General features: G+C 40.9%; 1 protein-coding gene across 8 annotated transcripts in view; it reads left to right on the top strand.

Moving 5' to 3' along the window:
- Positions 1-22,542, top strand: part of slc20a2 (solute carrier family 20 member 2) — a 50,540-nt gene that overhangs the window by 21,741 nt on the left and 6,257 nt on the right. For 5 of the 8 annotated variants that reach the window (XM_077520593.1, XM_077520596.1, XM_077520595.1 and 2 more), the window contains exons 2-10: positions 4,458-5,006; positions 6,270-6,410; positions 6,680-6,765; positions 9,620-9,716; positions 9,900-10,019; positions 10,897-11,130; positions 12,127-12,766; positions 12,984-13,169; positions 18,686-18,770. In XM_077520593.1, the coding sequence (XP_077376719.1) occupies positions 4,718-5,006; positions 6,270-6,410; positions 6,680-6,765; positions 9,620-9,716; positions 9,900-10,019; positions 10,897-11,130; positions 12,127-12,766; positions 12,984-13,169; positions 18,686-18,770 (1,878 nt within the window). In that variant the 5' untranslated portion in view covers positions 4,458-4,717. Of the gene's footprint in view, positions 1-4,457; positions 5,007-6,269; positions 6,411-6,679; positions 6,766-9,619; positions 9,717-9,899; positions 10,020-10,896; positions 11,131-12,126; positions 12,767-12,983; positions 13,170-18,685; positions 18,771-18,832; positions 20,117-20,206; positions 20,292-22,542 lie in introns of those variants that run through there. The other 3 variants (XR_013283437.1, XM_077520599.1, XM_077520598.1) reach the window with 3 other exon arrangements.

Here is a 22,542-nt window from a genome sequence, read left to right as displayed (position 1 = left end):
GCAGAGTTGCAGCTTGATTTTTCAAACTTTGAGCCTTTTCCCATCTCTGCTTCTGTAGAAAGTGGATGAACAGCAAGCTCAAATCATCTTTTGACGGGTTTATTTATGTGACTGTGTCTCCTTTGACCTCTAGGACGAAATTGTCTCTGCTAAAAATAATTCTCAAGAGCTCACTTTCAAGTGGTTTTTATTCAGGTTTTCAGGACGGAACGTCTCGTCAACAAATTGCACCGCTGGCTTGTTGTTCCTCATGTCTTGCAATATACAAACATTGACTCACAAACAGAAGTGGATTTTCGGCAACTGACTATGAAGTCTGCACATGATTAAATGATGCACGGCGGATATTTTAGCAACACCAGGCAGTGGCCAATGATGGTAGGATAATCAGCTTTGCGTTTTTGAACAGCTGCCGCACCCTAATAGGGAAGTTTGTGTTGGGTAAACATGAATTTTGTCAGCATCAGCACCTCGGACAGTGGTTGTGCAGGAAATGATATTGAGTGTTGACGGACATTGTTGGAGACATATTCATTTAACAGGATCTTTCTTATTGTGGTTGTAGTATACAGCACTGTACTGCATCATACTGAGATCTGTTTAAATACCACCATGCATGTATTTATGTATTACTATAAATCTGTGCTCTATGATTTTGCCAGTGAGTGCATATTATTAGAATTTAACTGTCAAAGTTCGTATTTCATATTTCAGTTCATTCTTAATACACACGTCACAGTTATCCATGCTGGTGACTTTGAATTTCTGTTTGTGTTATTTTGCTCTGGCCGATGATACTTTTCAAGCATTTTATGACAAGACTCGTTATAAGGTCCCCGCTAAATAAAAGAATGGCCTTGATTCTGCTAGCATAAGATTGGATTATATTTTTAATTAAATTGCATTCAAACAGCTTTGAGTTTCCAATGAGTTATCAAGTCACGCAACTTGACCTTGAGTTTTCTGAAGTTTCTTTGAATATGATGAAGGTTCAATGTGTATTTACAAGTGCAACTCAATACATTTAAGTACCTTGAAAGTCTTCAAGATTCAGAAACATACTGTGCAACATGGAATCACTAAACAGTCAAGTATTCATGATTTTTTTATATTTTACTTTTTTAATAAGTTGTATTATTAAATGTACAGCTGCCCATATCCCAAATTCGGCTCAAGATATTCAAATATTAAGTATTATATGTAATATTAAGTTAATCGAACAAACATAGACACGGAGCACATCTTTTTCATAGGCTTAATAATGTCTACAGAGGTAAGAAATGTATTAATCTTCAAGTTACTTTGTATGTTCAACTAATTTTGAGTGACACAAGCTTACATAATTACAACCTTCACCAAATTGTGCTCATTCTAGTTGCTTTTTAAGCATGTGAGAGGCCCATTATACCATTTAGTTCAATATTTCAGGTGTTTAGAAGCATAAACACATTTTTAACCACACACTCCACAAATTAAGTTGGCAAATGTGCCACTTACTGCGCTCAAGGCAAGTTATTTGGATTTTGCTGAATATATTGACTTTATCCTGTAACCCTGATACAGGCGGTTAGAAGATGGGCCTCATACTTATTTCCTCTGATTATGCAGAAGCGAGGAAATGTTGAATCTCAGTCAAAGTGGGTTTATTAATAAGAGGAGAATATTAATATAACGCAGCATTTAGTGTGTGAACAATGAATAGAGTTTGTCGGCACATTGTAAAAGTCTTGGCAGATCAAATTTGTCCTAAATAGTTTCTACTCTTATCAGATCCGAACAAATACTGTACATTTCTGAGCACACATCTTACCTGAACAGATACAGAGCCACAGAAATACTGCAGCTTATCGGAACAGTTTGGATCTGCACAAATATTTCTTTGACGCACAACGTGATATGAAATCACTCACACGTATGATCTGTATGCTCCTTCAATCTGAAGAATTTTGAAAATCAGATGACTTGTTTTGTAGAAATGGAGTATTTTATGAGAGGCTTTTTTGTGGAAAGTTTTTGTGTGACATCTGGCTGGAAAACCTCTTCAAATTAGAGTGAAGCAGTATAACCTGATTTTTTTTTTTACCTCAATATACAGTATCTCCTTGACTCCTTTGTTCCATCTGCTACTTGGGAAAAGCCCTTCTCTAATTTGACAAGTTTCGTTGAAATGATCAGCCAACAAGGTCATCTGATTGAAATTCTGAGGGGTTCTCCTAATCCACACGTCAAAATTGCCCTTAAAACTTGAGTTAAATGGCACCAATCGAATATTGATGACTTGAATAGGTTGTTTACGTCAGTCATCAATTGTTAATTTTTTCATGAATTTGTTTGTTATGGAGGATTTTAGAGGCCTTTGATGTGCTCATTCCATGCTTTTGATAAATTTCACAAAGATGGTGACCACTTGTCATGTTGCTACGATAATTCTATTTTCTCTGATTTATGTGTCGTAATGTTTACTGGTTGATGTTTTTGTGTTACTGTTCTTCAAAATGGTCACAATGCATGGTCAAGCACAAACCTTCATCAATGTAAATGATATAATTTCCAAAAATCAATCACATCGGCTTCAGAGGCCTTCACACCACCCTAATGCAATTTCCAGCAATGATAAGCTGCAGAATGTAGCTGCTAGCATGAAAAACAAGGTCAAACAGATAGATACAAAGAAATGTGCCCCAGGAGCTTCAGGCACATGGAGACAGGAAGCATAAAAAGCAGTCATGTTCAAGTGGTCAGGTGTAGTCAGAATGCACAGGTCGGCATGATCCAATAAAGATTGCAATGCTGCATAAGTCTGGCATTTCCTTGCCCGGTGGGAGCAACAGCATTCCGTCCTTCACCCTAATTTAACAGGAAGTGTTGTAACCTTCTCAAGGGAGCTGAATTTACCTGGTTGTAAATTATTAACCTGATGTGCTTTAGTGGTAATCATCTTGGCGGACAAGATTGTCGTTTATCGCATCTTACAGCCCGGTGTGTTGACAAGTCCTTTCTGTTGATCCATTTGTGTGGGAAAGGTAATAATAATAGCCGTCAGTTTAATTTACAGCCTTTTTAGACATTTGACAGCCAACCCTGAGTACGCTTTATACAATCCTATGCACAGAAGGAGGAATTAAACGCTTCAGATTTTGATTTAACTCAGGAATTAAATAGCCGTCAAGAATAAGATGGCACATATTGATCCAATGTGGTTTTCACCCGGACCCAATCAAAGCCACTTAGGCTTTTATGTGTGTGCGCAGTGGTCCAATGGGGGATAGAGAATAGTGTGTGACCTCAGTCTTTCCAGATGGAGCTCTCCTGTGAGGAAGAGGGTAACTGCTTGCCCCCCACTCGCAATGAGCACAGCGCGTGCTGAGCTAATCGACTTGTTTACATGGAACGCACCCTGTGAACAATTGACACAACCGTAGAAGGCAATGGTGCATTGGCCTCCTCATTAAAGCAACATTATGTTTATGCTTCTAATTTTACATCAGCTTCAGAATCATTATCAGCATCTGCTATTTCGATACTAGGATTGGCATTGTAATTCACTAGGTTTTGAATAGAGAATTTTAAAGTGACAGTCACCGTTAAACATTTCTTGACTAATGTGACCTCACTAGTCTAAACATGACACTGATTAATATTACATTTGTGGAATATGAGTTTATGCAGCAAAATCCAGCTGTTTATATCCATCTCAGGGCGGCCATTTTGCCACTTGCTGTCGTATGAAGATGACATCACAGTTGCCTGTTTTCAGCTGAGCTGTGATTGGTTGTTACGTGAGACCTGAGCGATTGTGATGTCATTTTTACTCGACAGTAAGTGGCAAAGCAGAAGGCGGCCATTTTGCCACTTGCTGTCGAGTGAAAATGACATCACAGTCCAACAGAAGGCGGCCATTTTGCCACTTGCTGTCGAGTGAAAATGACATCACAGTTGCTCACCAACAACCAACCACAGCTCATCTTCAGAAAACAGGCAACTGTGATGTCATCTTCAGTCGCCAGCAAGTGGCAAAATGGCCGCCCCCTGAGATGGACAAAAATGGCTGGATTTTTGCTACATATCTCCTATTCCAAAAATGTAATATCTGAGCAACTGCGATGTCATTTTCACTCGACAGCAAGTGGCAAAAGAGAAGGCGGCCATTTTGCCACTTGGTGTCGAGCGAAAATGACATCAAGGTCTGAGAGAAGGCACCCATTTTAAAGGCAGCCAGATTAACTCATACCTGTTGAAGTAAATGTCCATTAAACTGATCAATGTAAACAGGATCATAACAAGCTCTAGTCTGAATCTTCTGACATAGTAATCAACCCAACAGTCCATCCAGCCATTATCCGTACCATCCAGACATTTCTAAATCAGTCATAAGGGATTGCTGTCAGAAGCAGTTGAAGCTGTTAAAAAGTAAGTCCTGGTTCATTCCTCTCATCTGTCTCTCCTTTCTCTTGCAGGTGAGGGAACGTGCGGACAGGCTGTCTCACATTAAACTATGGAATGCTTTCTGCACCCACCATCACTAGTCTCCAATCTTTGGACTCACCTCCAAAAGCTTAGTTAACAGTTGTGCTCCACCCCTCCACCTCTTTCCGACCAGGGGACGAAGAAAAGGAGCGGGCCTATCAAGCACCCGATAACACGTGCGGAGCACTTTCACTTTTTAGAGTATTTAAGATTTGGTTCTCTTCTTGTGTACGGGTGAAAGCAAATCAAAATGGATCTGGATTCGTATCTGTGGATGGTCATTTTCGGCTTCATCATCGCCTTCATTTTGGCCTTTTCGGTGGGCGCCAACGACGTGGCCAACTCGTTCGGGACGGCGGTTGGGTCCGGCGTGGTCACGCTGAAGCAGGCCTGCATCCTCGCCTCCATTTTTGAGACACTGGGCTCCATGTTGCTGGGGGCCAAAGTGGGCGAGACCATCCGTAAAGGCATCATCGACGTCAACCTGTACAACGACACGGTGCCGGTGCTCATGGCGGGCGAGGTCAGCGCCATGGTCGGTAAGTTACTTTTGATGACATTATCAGAAATGAGTTGAACGGACTTCACCATTCAAGAATTTGGGGTCAATGACTGAAGAAATTAGCTTATTTTTATGACAGAAAGCAACCTCCACCACACCCAAAAAACAAAACAAAAACCTTTTAACTGTACTGTATAGCCGACCCAGAATGACTGAGCTAAGTCGCTAGACCACAAGGAACATATTTGTGGCCACAAATCAGGAAACGGCTTGAGCAGTGCTTCTTAACCAGGGTTCGATCAAAGCCCAGTGGTTCGGTGAGTCAGTCTCAGTGGTTCGGCAGAGGTGAAGACACCCACACTCAGGATGACTCATGATCACATGATTGGTGATGATCCCGCTTGGCCATCATTGGCTGCAGGTCATCATCGCGTTACATTGCTTGGCATATCTGTGCTGCAGGGAATTTGGTGCGCTCAGTAGTTGACTGAGTTGCGACTTTTGTGATGGTACGTCGTGTGATCTCTTTATCATTGTAATTAGGGCTGCTCGATTATGGAAGAAATAATAATCACGATTATTTTGACAGTAATTGAAATCACGATTATTCAAATGATTATTTTATTGTTTTGTACCAATAAAATAATCATTTTGTTTAAGCATTTGAAAATATTAAGACCGATTTAAAAAAAATAAATAAAATAAAATAAAATAGAAACACTATATTTATGTTACGTTTCTTTTGGACAGAATTTATAATAATATATATTTATTTATTTATTAATGTTGGCAAAAACTTGAAGTCGGAGAGCAGCATGTGCATTGTGCAGTAGGACAATCATTTATTTGTTGGTACAAAACATGTAAACGTAAAAAACAAACAAATATTTAATGCAAATAAAACTCTTTGAAACACTATAATTATGCAAGTTCCTTTTGGATGAAACAAAATTTATTAAATTAGTTATTTTAAAAAGGTGCAAATGTATAAATTTAAACAACTGAAAATTATTATAAATCTTTTTTTAGTTTTTGTTTTTTACAATTATGTTGATTTTGTAATTGTGGAGTGTAATAATTGAAATTGTAATTGAATTTTGATTAATTGCACAGCCCTAATTTTAATTCTTCCATACTATGCCTAGCAAAAAAGAAAGCGTTCGGATGAATATGAATTTACATATATAATGAACGTATGGTGTTCCGCAGGGTTAAATTCTGGGCCCCCTGCTGTTTTCATTGAATCTGCTCACCTCATCCCTTTTTTTTAATGCTTTACATTTCATTTAATTCTTTACAGGCTCGGCAGTGTGGCAGCTCATCGCCTCCTTCCTCAAACTGCCCATTTCCGGAACCCACTGCATTGTGGGCGCTACTATCGGCTTCTCCATGGTTGCCATAGGCACCAAAGGCGTCCAGTGGATTCAGTTGGTGAAGATTGGTAATATAAAGCCTCTTAGAATTATCTTAGTTGTTGTGAAATGCTCCACTGCAAAGTTGTTTTTTCTTTCTATTGACTATCAGCCAAGCGAGTTGCTAGAGTTACCTCCCCCACGTGGTTTAGGCGTGGGGAACATGCATAATGAGTTGACCCGAGTTCATGTGGGCTGAACAGAACGATGAATACAAGTCCATTTGATGTAAAAAGCATGTTTCAATTGCTACTTTTGGATACGCGTTTCTATTCTGATCACTTCCTTCTGTGTGCAGTGTCGTCGTGGTTCATCTCTCCCTTACTGTCTGGACTCATGTCTGGAATCCTCTTCCTCCTTATCAGAAATACCATCCTCAACAAGGTGGGTTGTTGGAATTAATACACACCTCTTAATCAACTAAAGAAGCAATCATGGGGTTGGTCTGTTTCCCTTTGTTTTACCTTAGTAAGGTCCTTTATGTGCTTTTGACTTTGTGGGAACAGTTTGGGGAGGTTCCAGTATGATGGTGCCAGTGCACAATTGAAGGTCCACAAAGGCATTCTTGGATGAGTTTGCTGTGGAAGAACATAAAAAGCTCTGATCTCAACCCTATTAATACATTTTGGCTTGATCTACAACATGGATTGTAAATCTCTCTCAGCTGTTCTAGGAACATTTTCATAAAAACTAATGTTATTATTGGAATCTGGTTGTTGTGTTGTACAACTTTTATTGTACATCTAGAGACAATGCTACAAACAGTTCTCCCACTGGAGAGCATTGTGGTTTTCAAGTGTGCTAAAACAGCAGTTTCAACAACCGAAACACAAAACATAAGGAATCATATTTTAACAAAACCAATTTCAACATATTAGCTTTTAAATTGGGTTTGTCACCAACAATTTGAGAAATCGTTTTTGACAGTTTCGTGAAATCGTCTTTGGTGAGAAGCTATTATTTCTAGAAAAGTGTGGCCAATCAAATCGGAACGTGTGTGGTTTAAGATCTTTTTTTAACTGTCACCCCGACTTAGTGTCTAAATATATAAATGTAGACATACAGGCACTCACGTTCACCGCCACAAACACAAACTTGCAGATAAAAATCCATTTGCTTTGGCAACACCAGCGCATCTCGCATTATGTAACAGGCAATCTCTGGCAGGCGAGGAAGGAAAACGTGTGGCGGCTCATTGTAAGGTCACGACTGCGTGATCGCAACGATGAATGACTCACATGGCGATTGGTTCAATCAGACTGACTGCATCGGCGGGTCAAACGCAGGATGAGCTCGTCTGTGTTTCAGCATGGTAGAAGGGATTATTTGAGTGTTAATATTTAATGCTGATATTTAACTTGTTGAGCGTCATCCTTTCTCTGATTATAAGAGCAAACATGTTTTGCAAAAGTCGTCAGTGCATGTTTGACGTCATGGCCTGTTATCACAATTTCTAAACCAGTTTGTTTGTTGCGTAGGGAGCCTGAATTCCACCTGTACTGCTTTGCTTTCCTTTGCTTCATTGAATTTACTGTCAGATTTAACGTGTCACACCAGTATGATGTGATGACATTCCTAACTTTACCGGGCGATCTGATTTTATCATTTGGCGGAAACATGGATCGACATTATGATACAGCCTCTTGTATCTCCTTTGATCATTAAATTAGAGGTCAGAAATTGAATGTACACGCGACGCCCGACTCACGTGGTGTGACAGGCAGGCTGGCAGCAGAACAGCGGCTCTGTGTTACAATAGCAGGAGGCTGAAAGGGTCAGACTGGCAGCGATATCAGACAACTATTTGCTAAACAAGTCTGACATCGGAGAAGCTTCTCATCAGCTGATCTGAGTCAGCAGAGGCGGGGTGGGGAGGGGGTGGGGGGCATTCCGCTGGTGTTGCTATGGTGGTGCCAACGGCGTAGTTGACAGGGATTGGGGCTCGTCACTCGGCTCTGTTTTGATATCATGAGGGTTGTGAGATGTCAATGCCAATGGTATGGTATAATATAGGGGTCAACAACCTTTACTGTCAAAAAGAACCATTTTAGGCCAAATAAGTAACCAAAAATCTATCTGGAGCTGCACAACATTTGAACATTGTGATGAACAATACAGTGTGTTAGTGTTAGTCTAATGTACTGAGGGACAAAGAGCTAATTAGAGCTGCACCATAACAGAAACATTTTCTTCTACCGTTTGTCTTCTGTTTTTGAATTATTATTTATTTTTTGTGTGTAATTCTTCATATATAATTTTTCATACTTTTTTCTTTATTTATTTATATTTTTTTTTTTAGACTTTTCAAATGTCTGAAATTTTTAGCAATTTTATGGGCATAGTTAGGTAGTTTTCTGCCTCTTTTTTTGTACATTTTATGGCTATTTTTTTTTAATTTTTCTGCTGTTTTTGCAATCAATTTTCTGCTTTTACTCTTCTTCTTTTTGAGATTATTTTATGGCTATTGTTAGTTTTTTTTATTTATATATTTTTAATTTTTTTTTTTTTTTAGTTTTTTTGTCAAACTTCGGCTCTCTTTTTCTGACTTGAAATTAGGACTGACATTTTTTGAATAATTAATTATATTTGATCATTAATTAACTTAAAGAATATTAAACGTATTGTAAAAAATAAAAATGTAAAAAATAAATTAGTTTCTACAATTTTTTTTTTGAGAGATTCACAGGGAGCCACAGGAGAGAGACTAAAGAGCCACATCTGGCTCCAGAGCGGCAGGTTGCAGACTCCTGGTATAATTGATTTGCTAATAGAATGTATGCCTGTGAATATTGTCATATTGTATCTTCCTGTGTTGCTATCCGTTCCTTAATCTATGGCAACAATAAACTCACAAATCAAGTTACCTAAGTCTTTTTACTATGCCTTAATTCTTAACACTGCAGTCTTATTAGACTCCACAATCTGCCCTTTTTCTTGTTGAATGAGTTGCCTCCTTACCTCAGCCAACAGGCACATGTTGAGAAGTACATTATATAGAGGAGACCCTCATTCTCATCACTGGTTGTTTGTTAGCATTTTGCCACGGTACTACTGTATGTGGAAGTAAAAAACCCACCACGCATGTTGAGTCAGTACTGTACTGTAGAAATGCAGCATATGACTCCCTACGTCATGTTTCCTCAAATTCCTTCCACTTTGTCTTCCATCTATAATCTATGACCACATGACACAAATCATATCCTCTTATCTGAAAATGTGCTTGTCTTTATCTCTTCAGGAAGATTCTGTCCCCAATGGCTTGCGAGCGCTGCCGCTCTTTTACGCCACCACCATTGGGATCAACACCTTCTCCATCATGTACACTGGAGCGCCACGTAAGATCTGCGTGTAGACTGACACCATCGTACGATCAAATTATCACGTCAGGCATACGACGCTTAATCCGCTCGCTCAAAATTCCAACTGCGGGTGTGACGAAAGCATTGGTAGACGAAGGTAGTCGTATGTTGACACCGTGTTTTTACCTCATGACTGTGGCGTGTGCTCACTGGTTACAGTGCTGGGCATAGAGATGCTGCCAGTGTGGGCCATCTTTCTCATCACCTTGGCAGGAGCGCTGGTGTGCGCAGGTCTAGTCTGGATCTTCGTCTGTCCCTGGATGAAGAGGAAAATAGCAAGTAGGTGTACAGAACACGCCGTCGACTCGTCGGATACTTGCCAAAGCCTCCTGAAAGTGTTTATTTTGCTTATACAGTATGTCTTCAACACACACAGAGCAGTATTTCACAATCAAAATGATTAACATAGGCTTCACTTATTGGGATTGAGCTACTGAAATACAGTAAATAAACTTTTGTACAACATTCTAATTTATTCAGACGCGTCTGTAATTGAGCCACAGAGCAGAACTTGCACATCAAGTGAATATTTCACCCAATTCAGAATTAACGACTCACCTTTAACCCTGCACACGAGGCCAAGCATCCAAACACATTGCGACCTGAATGCCTGTAAGGATTATAGGTGACGTTAATCGGGTCATTACTACATCCGCCTAAAATGAAGTGGGGAAAGGCTGGAACCAGGTTGTGTTTGGATTGAGTGTTGTTTTTGAACTCGACGGGGTGGTTTGCTGGAATTAGTTGGCTTGGAACCAGCTGATGGCTCAACTTGTGTACTGTTCTTTTTTTTCAGCGGGAAGCACGCTCCATATGTTTTTCAATTCCCTTTCTGGTTGTTATTGGGGCCATTCTCTCGTCACGTGTGTGACTCTCACAACAATTCTATGCTGTAAGTGAGACCTTATTAAATTATAGGATATGTATTGTGTCTTAGGTTTTAGCTTTTTCACTTCGCTTCCCAAAGAAACGGAGGCAAATGTGCTGCGTCACGTTTTGACGTATAAGGTCTCAATTATTGCCTAAGCAATCATTTTTTTTGAGAATGTCACACACCAGACTGGGGAATGGCCTTAAATCACTACTAGGGTTTAACTATTGTTCTGTCCAGGGTGCTCTCCTTTACATGAAGCGTCCATCACATCTCTTTCTCCAGGTCGTCTAAAGAAGGAGCAGGCTTTGTCCAGGATCTCCGACGAGAGCCTGGACAAGATCCCTGAGGAGGAGGAGGAGAGTCCTGTCTTTAAGGAGCTGCCCGGGGCCAAGGGCACAGACGAGGCTGTGCTGCCGCTGACTGGGGGCAGCAGCGAGAGGAACGCACGCACGTCCAACAGCGAACTCACCAACTTGACCAACGGAGGCACTGTCATGCCAAACGGCAGATATTATGGTACAGCCTTTATGTTCATTATCATAATAATATGGTTTATGTAGCCCCACTAGTCTAAATACAGTATTCTGGTTAATTTTGCGTTGGCGGAATATGAGCTAAGCAGCAAAATCCAGCTTATCCATCTCAGGGGGTGGCCATTTTGTCACTTGCTGTCGGCTGAAGATGACATCACAGTTGCTCAGGGCTCAGGCAACGACCAATCATAGCTCACCTTTTTTCTGACACTCAGCTGTGGTTGGTTGTTACCTGAGACCAGAGCAACTGTGATGTCATTTTCACTCGACAGGAATTAGCAAAACAGAAGGCGGCCATTTTGCCACTTGTGTTTCTGCAAAGCGCTTTGTGACAGCTAAGGCTGTTTGAAAGCGCTATACAAATATTGATGACTTGATTTGACTTGCTGTCGGGCGAAAATGACATCACAGTCTAACAGAAGGCGGCCATTTTGCCATTTGCTGTCGAGTGAAAATGATATCACAGTCTGACAGAAGTCGGCCATTTTGCCACTTGCTGTTGACTGAAAATGACATAACAGTTGCTCAGGTCTCAGGTAACAACCAATCACAGCTCCGCTTCAGAAAACAGGCAACTGTGACGTCATCTTCAGTCGACAGCAAGTGGCAAAATGGCCGCCTCCTAAGATGGATAAAAATTCCAAAAATGTAATATTAATCAGAATGTCATGTTTAGGCTAGTCATGTCACATATAACATATTGTCAAGAAATGTTTAAGGTTGACTTCCTCTTTAAATAATGTGCACCATTAGTGGTTCCAAACCTTTTTTGTCTTGTCACCCTGAACCTTTTTGTCATGCCTTGAGTATGTGTTGATAATTTGATCATTGAAGTTGGAAGTTTTGATAATTGACACGGTCAGGGCTGTTGACCTGCATTGTAGGCCCAAGTAGCCCTTGTATCCTTCTCTTTTTCTGTATGTGGCCGTTTCGAACTGCATGAAATAAATGTGGTACCACTTCCTGTTTTATCGTGCAGGCCGCACCCACTCAATGACCAACGGCTGCCTCAAATCGCCGGTCTCTAATGGCAGCTTTAGCTTCGACGGCCACATGCGCAGTGACGGCCAAGTGTACCACACGGTGCACAAGGACTCGGGTCTGTATAAAGACCTGCTGCACAAAATCCACCTGGGCCGGATGGACGACAACGAGCGCCCTGCCGCCGGCGCCGGCCCTCCCGACAACAACTACCGCCTGCTGCGTCGCAACAACAGCTACACCTGCTACACGGCGGCCATCTGCGGGATGCCCGTGCAGCCCCTCATGCGCACGGAGTCTCGCGACGACAGCGAGAAGCTGGTCGGGGAGGGCGGCGGCGGCCGCAGCAACAGCGTGTCCTACTCCAAGAAGCGTATACGCTACGACAGCTACTCGTCCTACTGCAACGCCGTGGCCGAGGCGGAGATCGAGGCGGAAGAGGGCGGCGTGGAGATGAAGCTAGCTACCGAGCTCGAGGGGGTGGAGGAGGAAGGGGGATCCGCACCGATGCCTCTAGACGACCTGGCCGAGGAGGATCACGAGGAGAAGGACAAGTCGGAGGTGTTTCTGCTTTTCCACTTCCTGCAGATTCTCACCGCCTGTTTCGGCTCCTTCGCCCATGGGGGCAACGACGTCAGGTACCAATATGTGGAAGACCGAAACTGCCAAAATTAAAAATAAATAAATGACTAAAAGTGAAAATTAAATGGATATAAAAAAAACATAATTAAAAAATTAAATACAAAAAATAAACAAAATATATATACATGCATAAATAAATAAATATATATTTTATTTTTGTTGTCACATTATAACTCCAAAGTCGTCACTCTTCTAAACCTCCCCCCTGTGCAGTAACGCCATCGGACCGTTGGTGGCGCTGTGGATGATCTACGACCAGGGTGGTGTGATGCAGGACGCCACCACTCCCATCTGGTTGCTGTTTTACGGCGGCGTGGGCATCTGCGCTGGCCTGTGGGTGTGGGGCCGCCGGGTCATCCAAACCATGGGGAAGGACCTGACTCCCATCACACCTTCAAGGTGAGAGAGGACGCACGTGGGGGAGGAGTTGGTCAGCATGTGTGGGAAGACATGTTGGATGGCTGAACTTACTGTTTGTCATTTGATTGTTTTATTTATTTATGTATGGCCTAGGATATTTTTCCATGAAGATTATTTACATGACTTTACTGCTGTTAGTGGTAAAATACATATATGCTGTTTTTCATTTAATTATGGCAATTGCATATTTCCTAACATTGTGACTGCATTGACGTAGATTAATGTTAGACGACGGTGCACAGATTTGTGTGATGTCCTAAACAGAGGACCCTTTTATTGAATGCTTTGTGGAAACTACTGCAGGCTTTAGTTTTGGCTTTTGAGATCATTACATCAAGAGTCCTTCTGGTCAAAGAGAACCATGACTATGACCATGTAAAAGTCTTCATTATAAGATGAAAGTTGAATTCAGTATGAGTAATCACTAAATAGACACTAATTGCTGCCGCTGGAAAGGAAATGACTCCATTTTACCTTCAAGATTTTAATTTAAAAACACCTTTAGCCTTTTTTCAATGGGATGACTAATTTCCACTGAGTGCATTTCCAAGTGTCTACTAATGAAGCTGCACTAATTTTCTGAATGGACTCTAAAGTCTGCAATATTAGTTTGGCCTTCAAACAGAGAACGAAGCGGGAGCGACATGCCTCTTGTTCTTCGGTTCTTCCACTTGTTACATAACCATCATGAATATATCAGAAGGCTGCAACACATAAAGCCCAAGGGCTCAATCTGTCCTCAGTCCTGAGACCTAAACAGTGGTCGGCGCGCACCCTTGACCGTGTGTTCCTGCGGCCTCCCGATCGATGCCTGCTTCGCCATTTTCCTCATTGTTGTTCATGTTTGTGCTTGTGTGTAAATTATGCGCGCCTGCCCCAGGAACATTCCTGTCCAGTAGCTTTGAGTCTCCTGTATCGTAAATGTTGAGAATTCTTCTCATGCCTGTGCTTTTGTGAGAGATTAATATTTTGTCTTTCATTGTTTTTTTAATACATGAAACTAATATTGATTTATTGTTGTACACTTGAGAAATATGTGTCGTGTGATTTGATGGACTGCTGTGTAGTCAGTCGCTAACTCACTATTAAGTATAGTAGATGAGGTTGTGAGGTTTGCGATTCCAAATCTCAGCTTCGACCTTCTCGTGCATGTTTTGTTTTTTGTTTTTTGGGCTTCTTCCCACATTCTGAAAGCAAGCATGTTGGTTTCTACGCATGGGTGAGTACGATGCCAGGTATTTCAAGGCATTGGTACTCATGAAGGATGCTGATACCAGCCACCTATTCTAGCAAAATAAGTACTAGTGGTATCAGTACTTGGTATCCATATTGGTGAGTGTTCAAGAGTGAGTAACTTATACTGTATCAATCTGAAAACAAAGTACAGCATTCCTATTAGTTTCATTGACAACTCTAATTTTTCATTTGGTGTATATATGAGTCTAAATGGTTTGTCTATGGGTGCCCTATGATTGGCTGGCGAACAGTCCAGGATGTACCTTTCGCTCCAAAGTCAGTTGGAATCGGTGCCAGTTCACCCGTGACGCAAATGGGGACAAACATTGTGGAAGATTTCAACCACTTGGCAGAAACCAGCAATGGATGCAGCTAATTCAGGTCCATGTTGTTTTCTTGCCCTCCCCTCCTTTATTACTCTATTTTTTTCTTCTAGGGATACATTGGGCATTATCTCCCACCATTTTAAGATGGTCCACCATTTTGTGATCACTAATTGTGGCCCAGCACAAATTTAACTTCCTCATGTCAGCTTTTACATAAGCATATACTTCACTTTGCTACTTTTTAGACGGCTTTTAAGATATATGCCCGTAATTTTCCATTTTTCAAGATAGTGGTGCCTCTAGTGGTCCAGTCATGCTCACGTCAATTATCTTTTTGAATGCATTTGCACCCTACTTTGGGGTGTGGGTTAGCAGATACGAATCCGAACAAATACAAAATACATACTGAAGCACACTGTTCACCGGAACAGATACGGACTGCGCAAATATTTATTTGTACACATAGTCCAGCTCATCTAAACAGTTCGGATGAACCCACATATTTCTTTCAACGTATCTGACAATTCTCACACACCCTGTTTTTGTTTTTAACAGAATCCAAGCAAACTTATCAGAGCACACCACTTACGTGAACAGATACAATCTGCACAAATACTGTAGCTTATCTGACAGTTTGGATCCGGCCAAATATTTCCTCGAACACATGACTTTATCTGAAAACTTGCGCATGATCTGGTACACACCTTTTGGAATCTTCTCTTGTGGACTTTTTCTTCTTCTCTGCTCGTTAGACTAATAACAACAACCACAAGAAGGCACATTGCCAGTTGATGTATTTACTGAATGCCATTAAGATCTGTTGGGTGCGGAAGAAGGTCTAATCCATCCAAAATGGTTTCTGCTCTTATACTGTCTTGGCCAAGGGGGAGCTTTCTTAGTCTAGCACTTGTGTCAATGTGTGACCCAATGGTCTTAACATTTCAACTAGATATGATACAGAGTTCAGATAGGAAGATGGCGAGCCAGGACAGGTCACAGCAACACAATGGCGTAACTCAAGTCACCTTTGAGGCCTAATCTAATGCTAAATTTCGGTTTTGCTGTGAAAAATGTTCTTTCTGCCTTTATAAATTCATTTTAAAATGAATGAGTCACTTGATTTCCCCCTTTTATCCATGAAGGACATTTCTTTGAACAGACAGATTTTTCGAGTAATAGCAATCAATGTTCAAGGATTCTTCTTTGACGTGTGCCGGAGCATCACGAGAGGCTGCAGAAAGTAGTTTGGCCTTCTGGGTGAAGTGAGGTGTACAAGTGGAGGTGGAGGGGGTCGCCGCAGTGGGAACGCTGGCGTCAATCCACGTACCAGACGAGGGGACGCCAGTCTGACTCGTCCTTTTGTGCTTCCCACTTTTCTTCATTCCATCATGCCCCGTCCATTAAACCTCTTAATTGTTCTTCCTTTCTTCTTCCCTTCTTCCCGGTTCCCCCTTCCCATCCTCATCGGTTTGTCTTGCTTTGTTTCCCTCGTGTCTCGCGTCTAAATCTCGATCCTTCCCCGTCATTCTCACGGCCTCATCGTTTTCTCCTCTTCCTCCACATCTCCTCTTTCTTTGGCACCTTCTTTCCTTCCTTCCTTTTCTTCCGCTAATCTCCCCCCCTCTTTTCCATCACCGTCACAGCCTCTTGCCAGCGCTCAAAGACAAATTTGCTCTGGTCGGTTGTTCAAAAGGAGCTCCTTCCTCCTCTGTCTGTTTCCATGCCTGGCTGTGTGGGAGCCAGCGCAGGCCAGTGTGTTAATGTGCTTGACTGGTTGTGCCTCCATTATGCGGTTTCACATTTGTTTGCGCCGACACTGGAGATGCACATTGCGGCTTTATAAAGAGTTTAATAGACGGAAACATTTATTTTCTTCCTTGTCAGCAACTGTTGCCGCTCCCACGTGGCTTTGCCAGCCAGCCACTGGGAGAAACAAACGCACGGCAGTGAGAACGCGCACTCTTACAGTTGGACGACAAGCGGTGGAACGATTTTGCTGTGCCATAAACAGGGTTATTATAGTTTTGGAATTTTTCATTTTAGTTATTTTGTTTTTGTTTTGAGTTTTGTTTTTTAAATGTAGTTGGTTTTAATTCGTTTTCAGGGTGGTTCTGTTAGTATTTATTAGTTTTAGTTATTTAATAAATGCTTAGTTTTGGTTTAGTTGTAGTTAGTTTCAGTATTAGTTGTAGTTTTTTTTTTTTTTGCTGCTAGATGATGTCACTTCCATGTGACACATCTTCAAACCTCTTTATTCCGGTTAATATAAAAATAAATCTACTTAATATCACATTTAAAATAATCCCCAAAGGCTCATGCATTAAAATAATTACCAAAGACGAAAATGAAGGACATTTTTGCGATAATTTGTTAGTTTTAGTTAGTTTTGTAAACATAAAATATAGTATCAGTTAGTTTTTGGTTTTTTAAAAAGCATTTTTGTTTTTATTTTATTTCATTTACTTTTTTTTTTTTTTTTTTTTTTAGTTTTAGCTTTTTCGTTAGTTTTAGTTAACTAAAATTAAATAACCTTGGCCATAAATAAAGCAAAACATGTATCGCCTTTATTTTATTTATTTACTTTGTAGTACAGCGGGCTGTCTCTTTCCCTTCAGAAGGTCAGTGTGTCAATGCCGTGCAGCGGTGGAACATCTGGAGAAACTTGAACTACATCCTAAATAGTCGCCTCGGGTTCACAGCAGGCTCAATATGAGCTGTTTGTGTTTGGCCCAATGACTGTTTGTTTGCTGTGAGTATCGAGAAGACGTGAGAGGATAGATAACTAAGGAAGATGTCACGGGATTTGTCATGGTCCTCTTCTTCCATTGAAGACAGCATATTTGATGTCCAAGTGTGAAAGCCACAGAGACGTGATTGTCTTCAGACTGAGGCACTCTTTGGAATAGTTTACGAAAGCCACGTTTTCGCCTCAATTTCCGGGACCTTCGAGTTCTACCTCCAATTCTACTTCTGTGGAAGTCAAGTGTTCTAATTAAAAAGTATTGCTTTATGTAGACCCTTTCCCAAAGGATTCAGGACCTCCCAAAAGAAATATTACCAAATCATAATCATCTTTCAACCTTGATATATCACTCCAGAACTAGATTCGGACAATAGTTAGCGCAGTCCAGAAAGTTCCGAGTTTGTGTGGAAGCGAAATCATGTTTTGAACAGAAGTGACATAAGCTCATCCATCACTGTCATTTTGTGAAGCACTTACGTTACGGGTAAACTGGAATCTATACCAGCTGACTGGATGAGAGAGCGATTAGAAAAATATCAAAAATGTCGTAAAATGTACAGCTATTTAACAAATGATGGTCTCTTCTGCATTTATTCGTATGTCCATCCATCCATCCATCCATTTTCTTGATTCCTCACAAGGGGGGTGCTGGAGCCTATCTCAGCTGGCTCTGGGCAGTAGGCGGGGGGCACCCTGGACTGGTTGCCAGCCAATCACAGTTATTCGTATGTATTGAGAGTAAAATCTGGGCCTGTTTATTTTAACACAACGCTATTATTCCATTCTATGGATGGAAACTAGTAGATACAGCATTGATGAACAGTTACATTATTTGTTGGAAATGTTCATTTTCAGACTAATCAAGTGAAATTGGATGTCCGGATTTTTTTTTTTTCCACGTTTCACACAGCACAGAATGGAAACACATGAGTCCCACCTCATGTAACCGTAGATGTGCGCATGAGAGAGGGCGAGCTAAACAAATCACATTTTCTGTTATTGCCTGTGTACGTGCTGAGTATCATTTAAATAGCAACTGCGTGACTTGCTGTGTTAAGTGTGCTTGTTTGGAATGTGGTCAGACGGTGCCATCGGCAGCCCCCCCCTCAACACCAGCGCTACCCCAGGCGCTGTGGGCATTTCAATGAAAAATGTTTCTTTGCTCCTCCTCCTCCCTCCCCCCTCCACAGTGGATTCACTATTGAACTGGCGTCCGCACTCACAGTCGTGTTGGCTTCCAATATCGGAATCCCTGTCAGTACCACACACTGCAAGGTATGGCAACCCGGCGGGCCCCCCTCGCCGGCCCCTTGACTCAACCCTTTGTCCTTCTGCAGGATTTGTCCGGGGGGGCTGAGGGCACGCACGCACTTCCTCTTGGGCCAGCGGTCATTCGGCTCAAAAGCACACAAGATCAGGCCAAAATACCTCAGCGGAGGTGGAAGCTCCCAAGGTTGAACGCAATCCATTCCAAAATGTGATTCACATCCCAGAATGCATCTAATATTATTTCAACATTCTCAATGATCTTTTTTGAAAATAAAAGTCAATAAAAACAGCATTTTTCCATTGAAGATTTTATTTTTAAATAAAATGTAAAATATTTGGTACAGAAGAAACATGTACCATGTTAAGTTTAAATAAATGTTAATTCTTTTCTGTTTTGATTCTGAGCTATTTTTAGAAGAGACACGTTTGCTACTCATGTTGTCAAAGGGGCTAACCAGTACTCGTCACTTTTTTTCTTTTTTTTTAACATTTTAACATTCACAAAAACTTCCATTTTCACTGTCAATTTTTTAACTGTTTGGGAATTTCTTTAGAACCTTGAACGAACCCCAAAAAAAAAACAACAACAACATTCACTCAGTGCGCAACCGTAAGCCTTTGCCGCCCAGTGAGATACGGGGTTTCGGAATACAGTAACTGTCACCCAGAGATAAAGAAAGAACATAAAATACATCTGATGATGATCCATGTAGCAAAACATACAAATCACAAACGTAATCCTTTGAGTCTCAGAATGTAGTTCTTGCGAGTTGTGCTTACTTGACATCATAAATAACAATGGTTAGAATTCAAAAAATGCAACTTATGATCCAATTTCTTGATCATATGATGAATTTTTGAGCACAAGAGGTTCAAAATGACTCCCTGTAATCGGATTATGGAATTTATGTTTGTGAGGTTTAAAAAAAATAAAAATAAATCTAAATTGGGCTTGAACCATTTTAAGAGTCATTTGCTGAACTCTTGTCAGATTCAGTATTGATTCAGATTCAGGAGTGTGTGCAGCTGGATTCTGGCAGCCCCCTTAAAGAAGTGCGTGCGGCCCCTCTCCTCCGCCTCTTTACAGGAATGTCTGATCCAGACCGGAGCATACAGGACACCTCGGGTCATCCTTGATGACCCCTCCGCCCCCTTCCCAAACAGCATGGTTCCTCATCCTGTCTCATTCCTCTTTTCCATTTCTCCTTGTCAGCACTCGCATGGTTTGGCGTGTGGGCCCTCCACCCTCCCGTGCTTGGCTGCGAAGCAGACCCTCCCCCTACCACCAAAAAGCACCCCCCCCCCCCCCCCCCCCTTTCCCTTTGCATACCCCACCCTGCCCACCTGTCACAACTTGTTTTCCACTTTTTTTTTTACTTCTCCCTTCTCTCTCCATTTTTGTCTCTCCCTCTCGCTCTCTCTCTCCTCATCTGTCTTCACAGCGGATTTTGCATTGAAGTAATGAGTGCGCTAACAGTGCTTGTTGCATCAAATGTGGGCATCCCAATAAGCTCCACCCACTGCAAGGTATCCCAGCCTCTGGTCGTGAAGCTGCGCTGAAACAGAGCTCGGCGTCGCACGTAGATGACAGTCGCCAATCATAGCTCCACAGTTACCGTTTTGCTCCTTTGTGCAGTTTTTCCTTGTGATGTGGATAAAGACAGATTGTGCTAAACATGCAGTAGTAAATGTGAACTGCAGCAAAAAATAGTCAGCCATGTTATATGGAGCTGATATATATATTTTTTTACATTTACATTTATTTACATTTGAGCCCAAAATTAGCTCTGCCTTTGAAGTATGACAATAGTTTACAGTATATCAAAAAGGATGAATTATAATGGGAGTCAATGGGACAAAAATGGGCATTTTATAAAGAAACATGGTATAAATCTCCCACTCCCAACTGCAATAATTTATAAATTACCACATGGTGCCATTTTGAACATCTACATGTTATGACAATCTACTGAAGATTTTAGCTTCCTAGTGTTAAAAAAAGTTTCATTGATATAACACATCAAATACATGAAAAACAATGTGACAAATACCAACCGGGGTGAAAGCTTGCATGTTTTTCAAATTCTTGCTGAGCTACATTGTTAAAAGTGGACGTTTTTGTAAAAATTTAGATGGGCGGTGGAAACTGCACAAACGTCAAATCTGGTATTTAATTGAGCACTAATATGACGATTCATCAACATCACCACCTGCCTCACATTAACATTCCTGTCTCACTCCTTACACACTTCTGGCAAAATGCTTCACTCTTCTGATGTTTAGAGTTGTATTACTGTGATTTGATTGAATCAATGATTGTGTGTGGGGAACCCACTCAAGTTGTCGGACTGAAAAGAGGGACGGATATACTGACTCATTTCTTTGTCATGCAATTAAACGTTATTTAAGGAATAGTTCCGCGCAGTGTTGACAGCTTGAGTGGCCGTTCCCCAGGTGGCCCAAGATTGATGAGAGGCCCCGAGCTGCTCGGCGCTGTGATGATGTGCAATGACCGCCGGCAGGCTGTCAGCGGCGCCGAGGTCACGGAGAGTTGACGCTCCGTCGCCGCGTGCTTCAAATGAAAACACATCTTGTTTGGCCTCTGTGATTGCATCAACACGCACTGACAGCACGCGTTGATCTGAAACGCAGAAACGGCGTGCCAGGAAACAAAAACACACCCTACTTGTCTTGTGATCACACGCGCGGTCATTGCACATTCTGGTCACATGACCTCTTTCAATTGTAAATTTGACTCCTTTGGTTGTGTGACGGCGGGGAAAAAAAGGTGAGTGGAGGTTGTCTCAATGGAAGTCTGACATGAGCTGCTTGGTGTTTACACAATTCAACTTCATAATAAAAATATTAATAAAAAAGGAAGAAATCATTGAATTTGATACAACAGAAATGCTGATTTCAGGCTTCCACGTTTACATTTTTACAACATGTTGACAAATGATTTAACCAGCTTGCCCAAACTAACAAGCATATGGATGAAAATTGAAGTTTGGATGCAGGCTGTTTTTGTACTTTTGTTTTAATCTAATAATTAATGAATTTACAAAGAAAAGTACAAATATTTGTTGTTGAAAATACATTTCATAAAATATTTGCATACATAGATATTGATTTCATGAGGTCAATTGGTAATTAAATTAAAAATCATTTCAATTATTATAGATTAAAATAATAGAGATGTATTAAATCTGAGAGTGAAATAAGAGAGTTCATTTGCATTTTTAATTCTGTTTATTACATCTTATTCAACATATAGAAAAAAACAAGAGAACTTATTTAATAAAATTGTCATGATATTATATAAATATATTTGCAGGAAATAAATCATAATTGAACGATATTCAATTTTAGAGGCAATTCAATTAACAAAATACTATTTTTTTTTTAACATGTAGAAGAAGAAACGGCCCCTTTTGTTTTTTCGTTTTTTTAATAAATAACTGGATGCCTTTCCTAACACACACACACAAAAAAAACGTGTTATCATAATGAGATGCCAAATCATAACTGCTTTGCATCTTATGATGAGGGCAAGACTAACGTGGATTATTTTTTTAGGCAGTTGCGGATTTTGATAGTTGGTAGAATATAATTCTGATAACCAGTTAATCAGATGATTAATTAAAAAAAACAAAAAACATATATTGACGATTAGGGGTGTGAATTGCCTAGTACCTGAAGATTCGATTCGTATCACGATTCACAGGTCACGATTCGATTCGATGCCGATTAATCCCGATACGAATTTATAAGTCGATTG

The sequence above is a fragment of the Festucalex cinctus genome, chromosome 5 (assembly GCF_051991245.1).
Source record: "Festucalex cinctus isolate MCC-2025b chromosome 5, RoL_Fcin_1.0, whole genome shotgun sequence".
NCBI classification, from domain to species: domain Eukaryota; kingdom Metazoa; phylum Chordata; class Actinopteri; order Syngnathiformes; family Syngnathidae; genus Festucalex; species Festucalex cinctus.
This window is presented reverse-complemented; position numbering and strand designations above follow the sequence as displayed.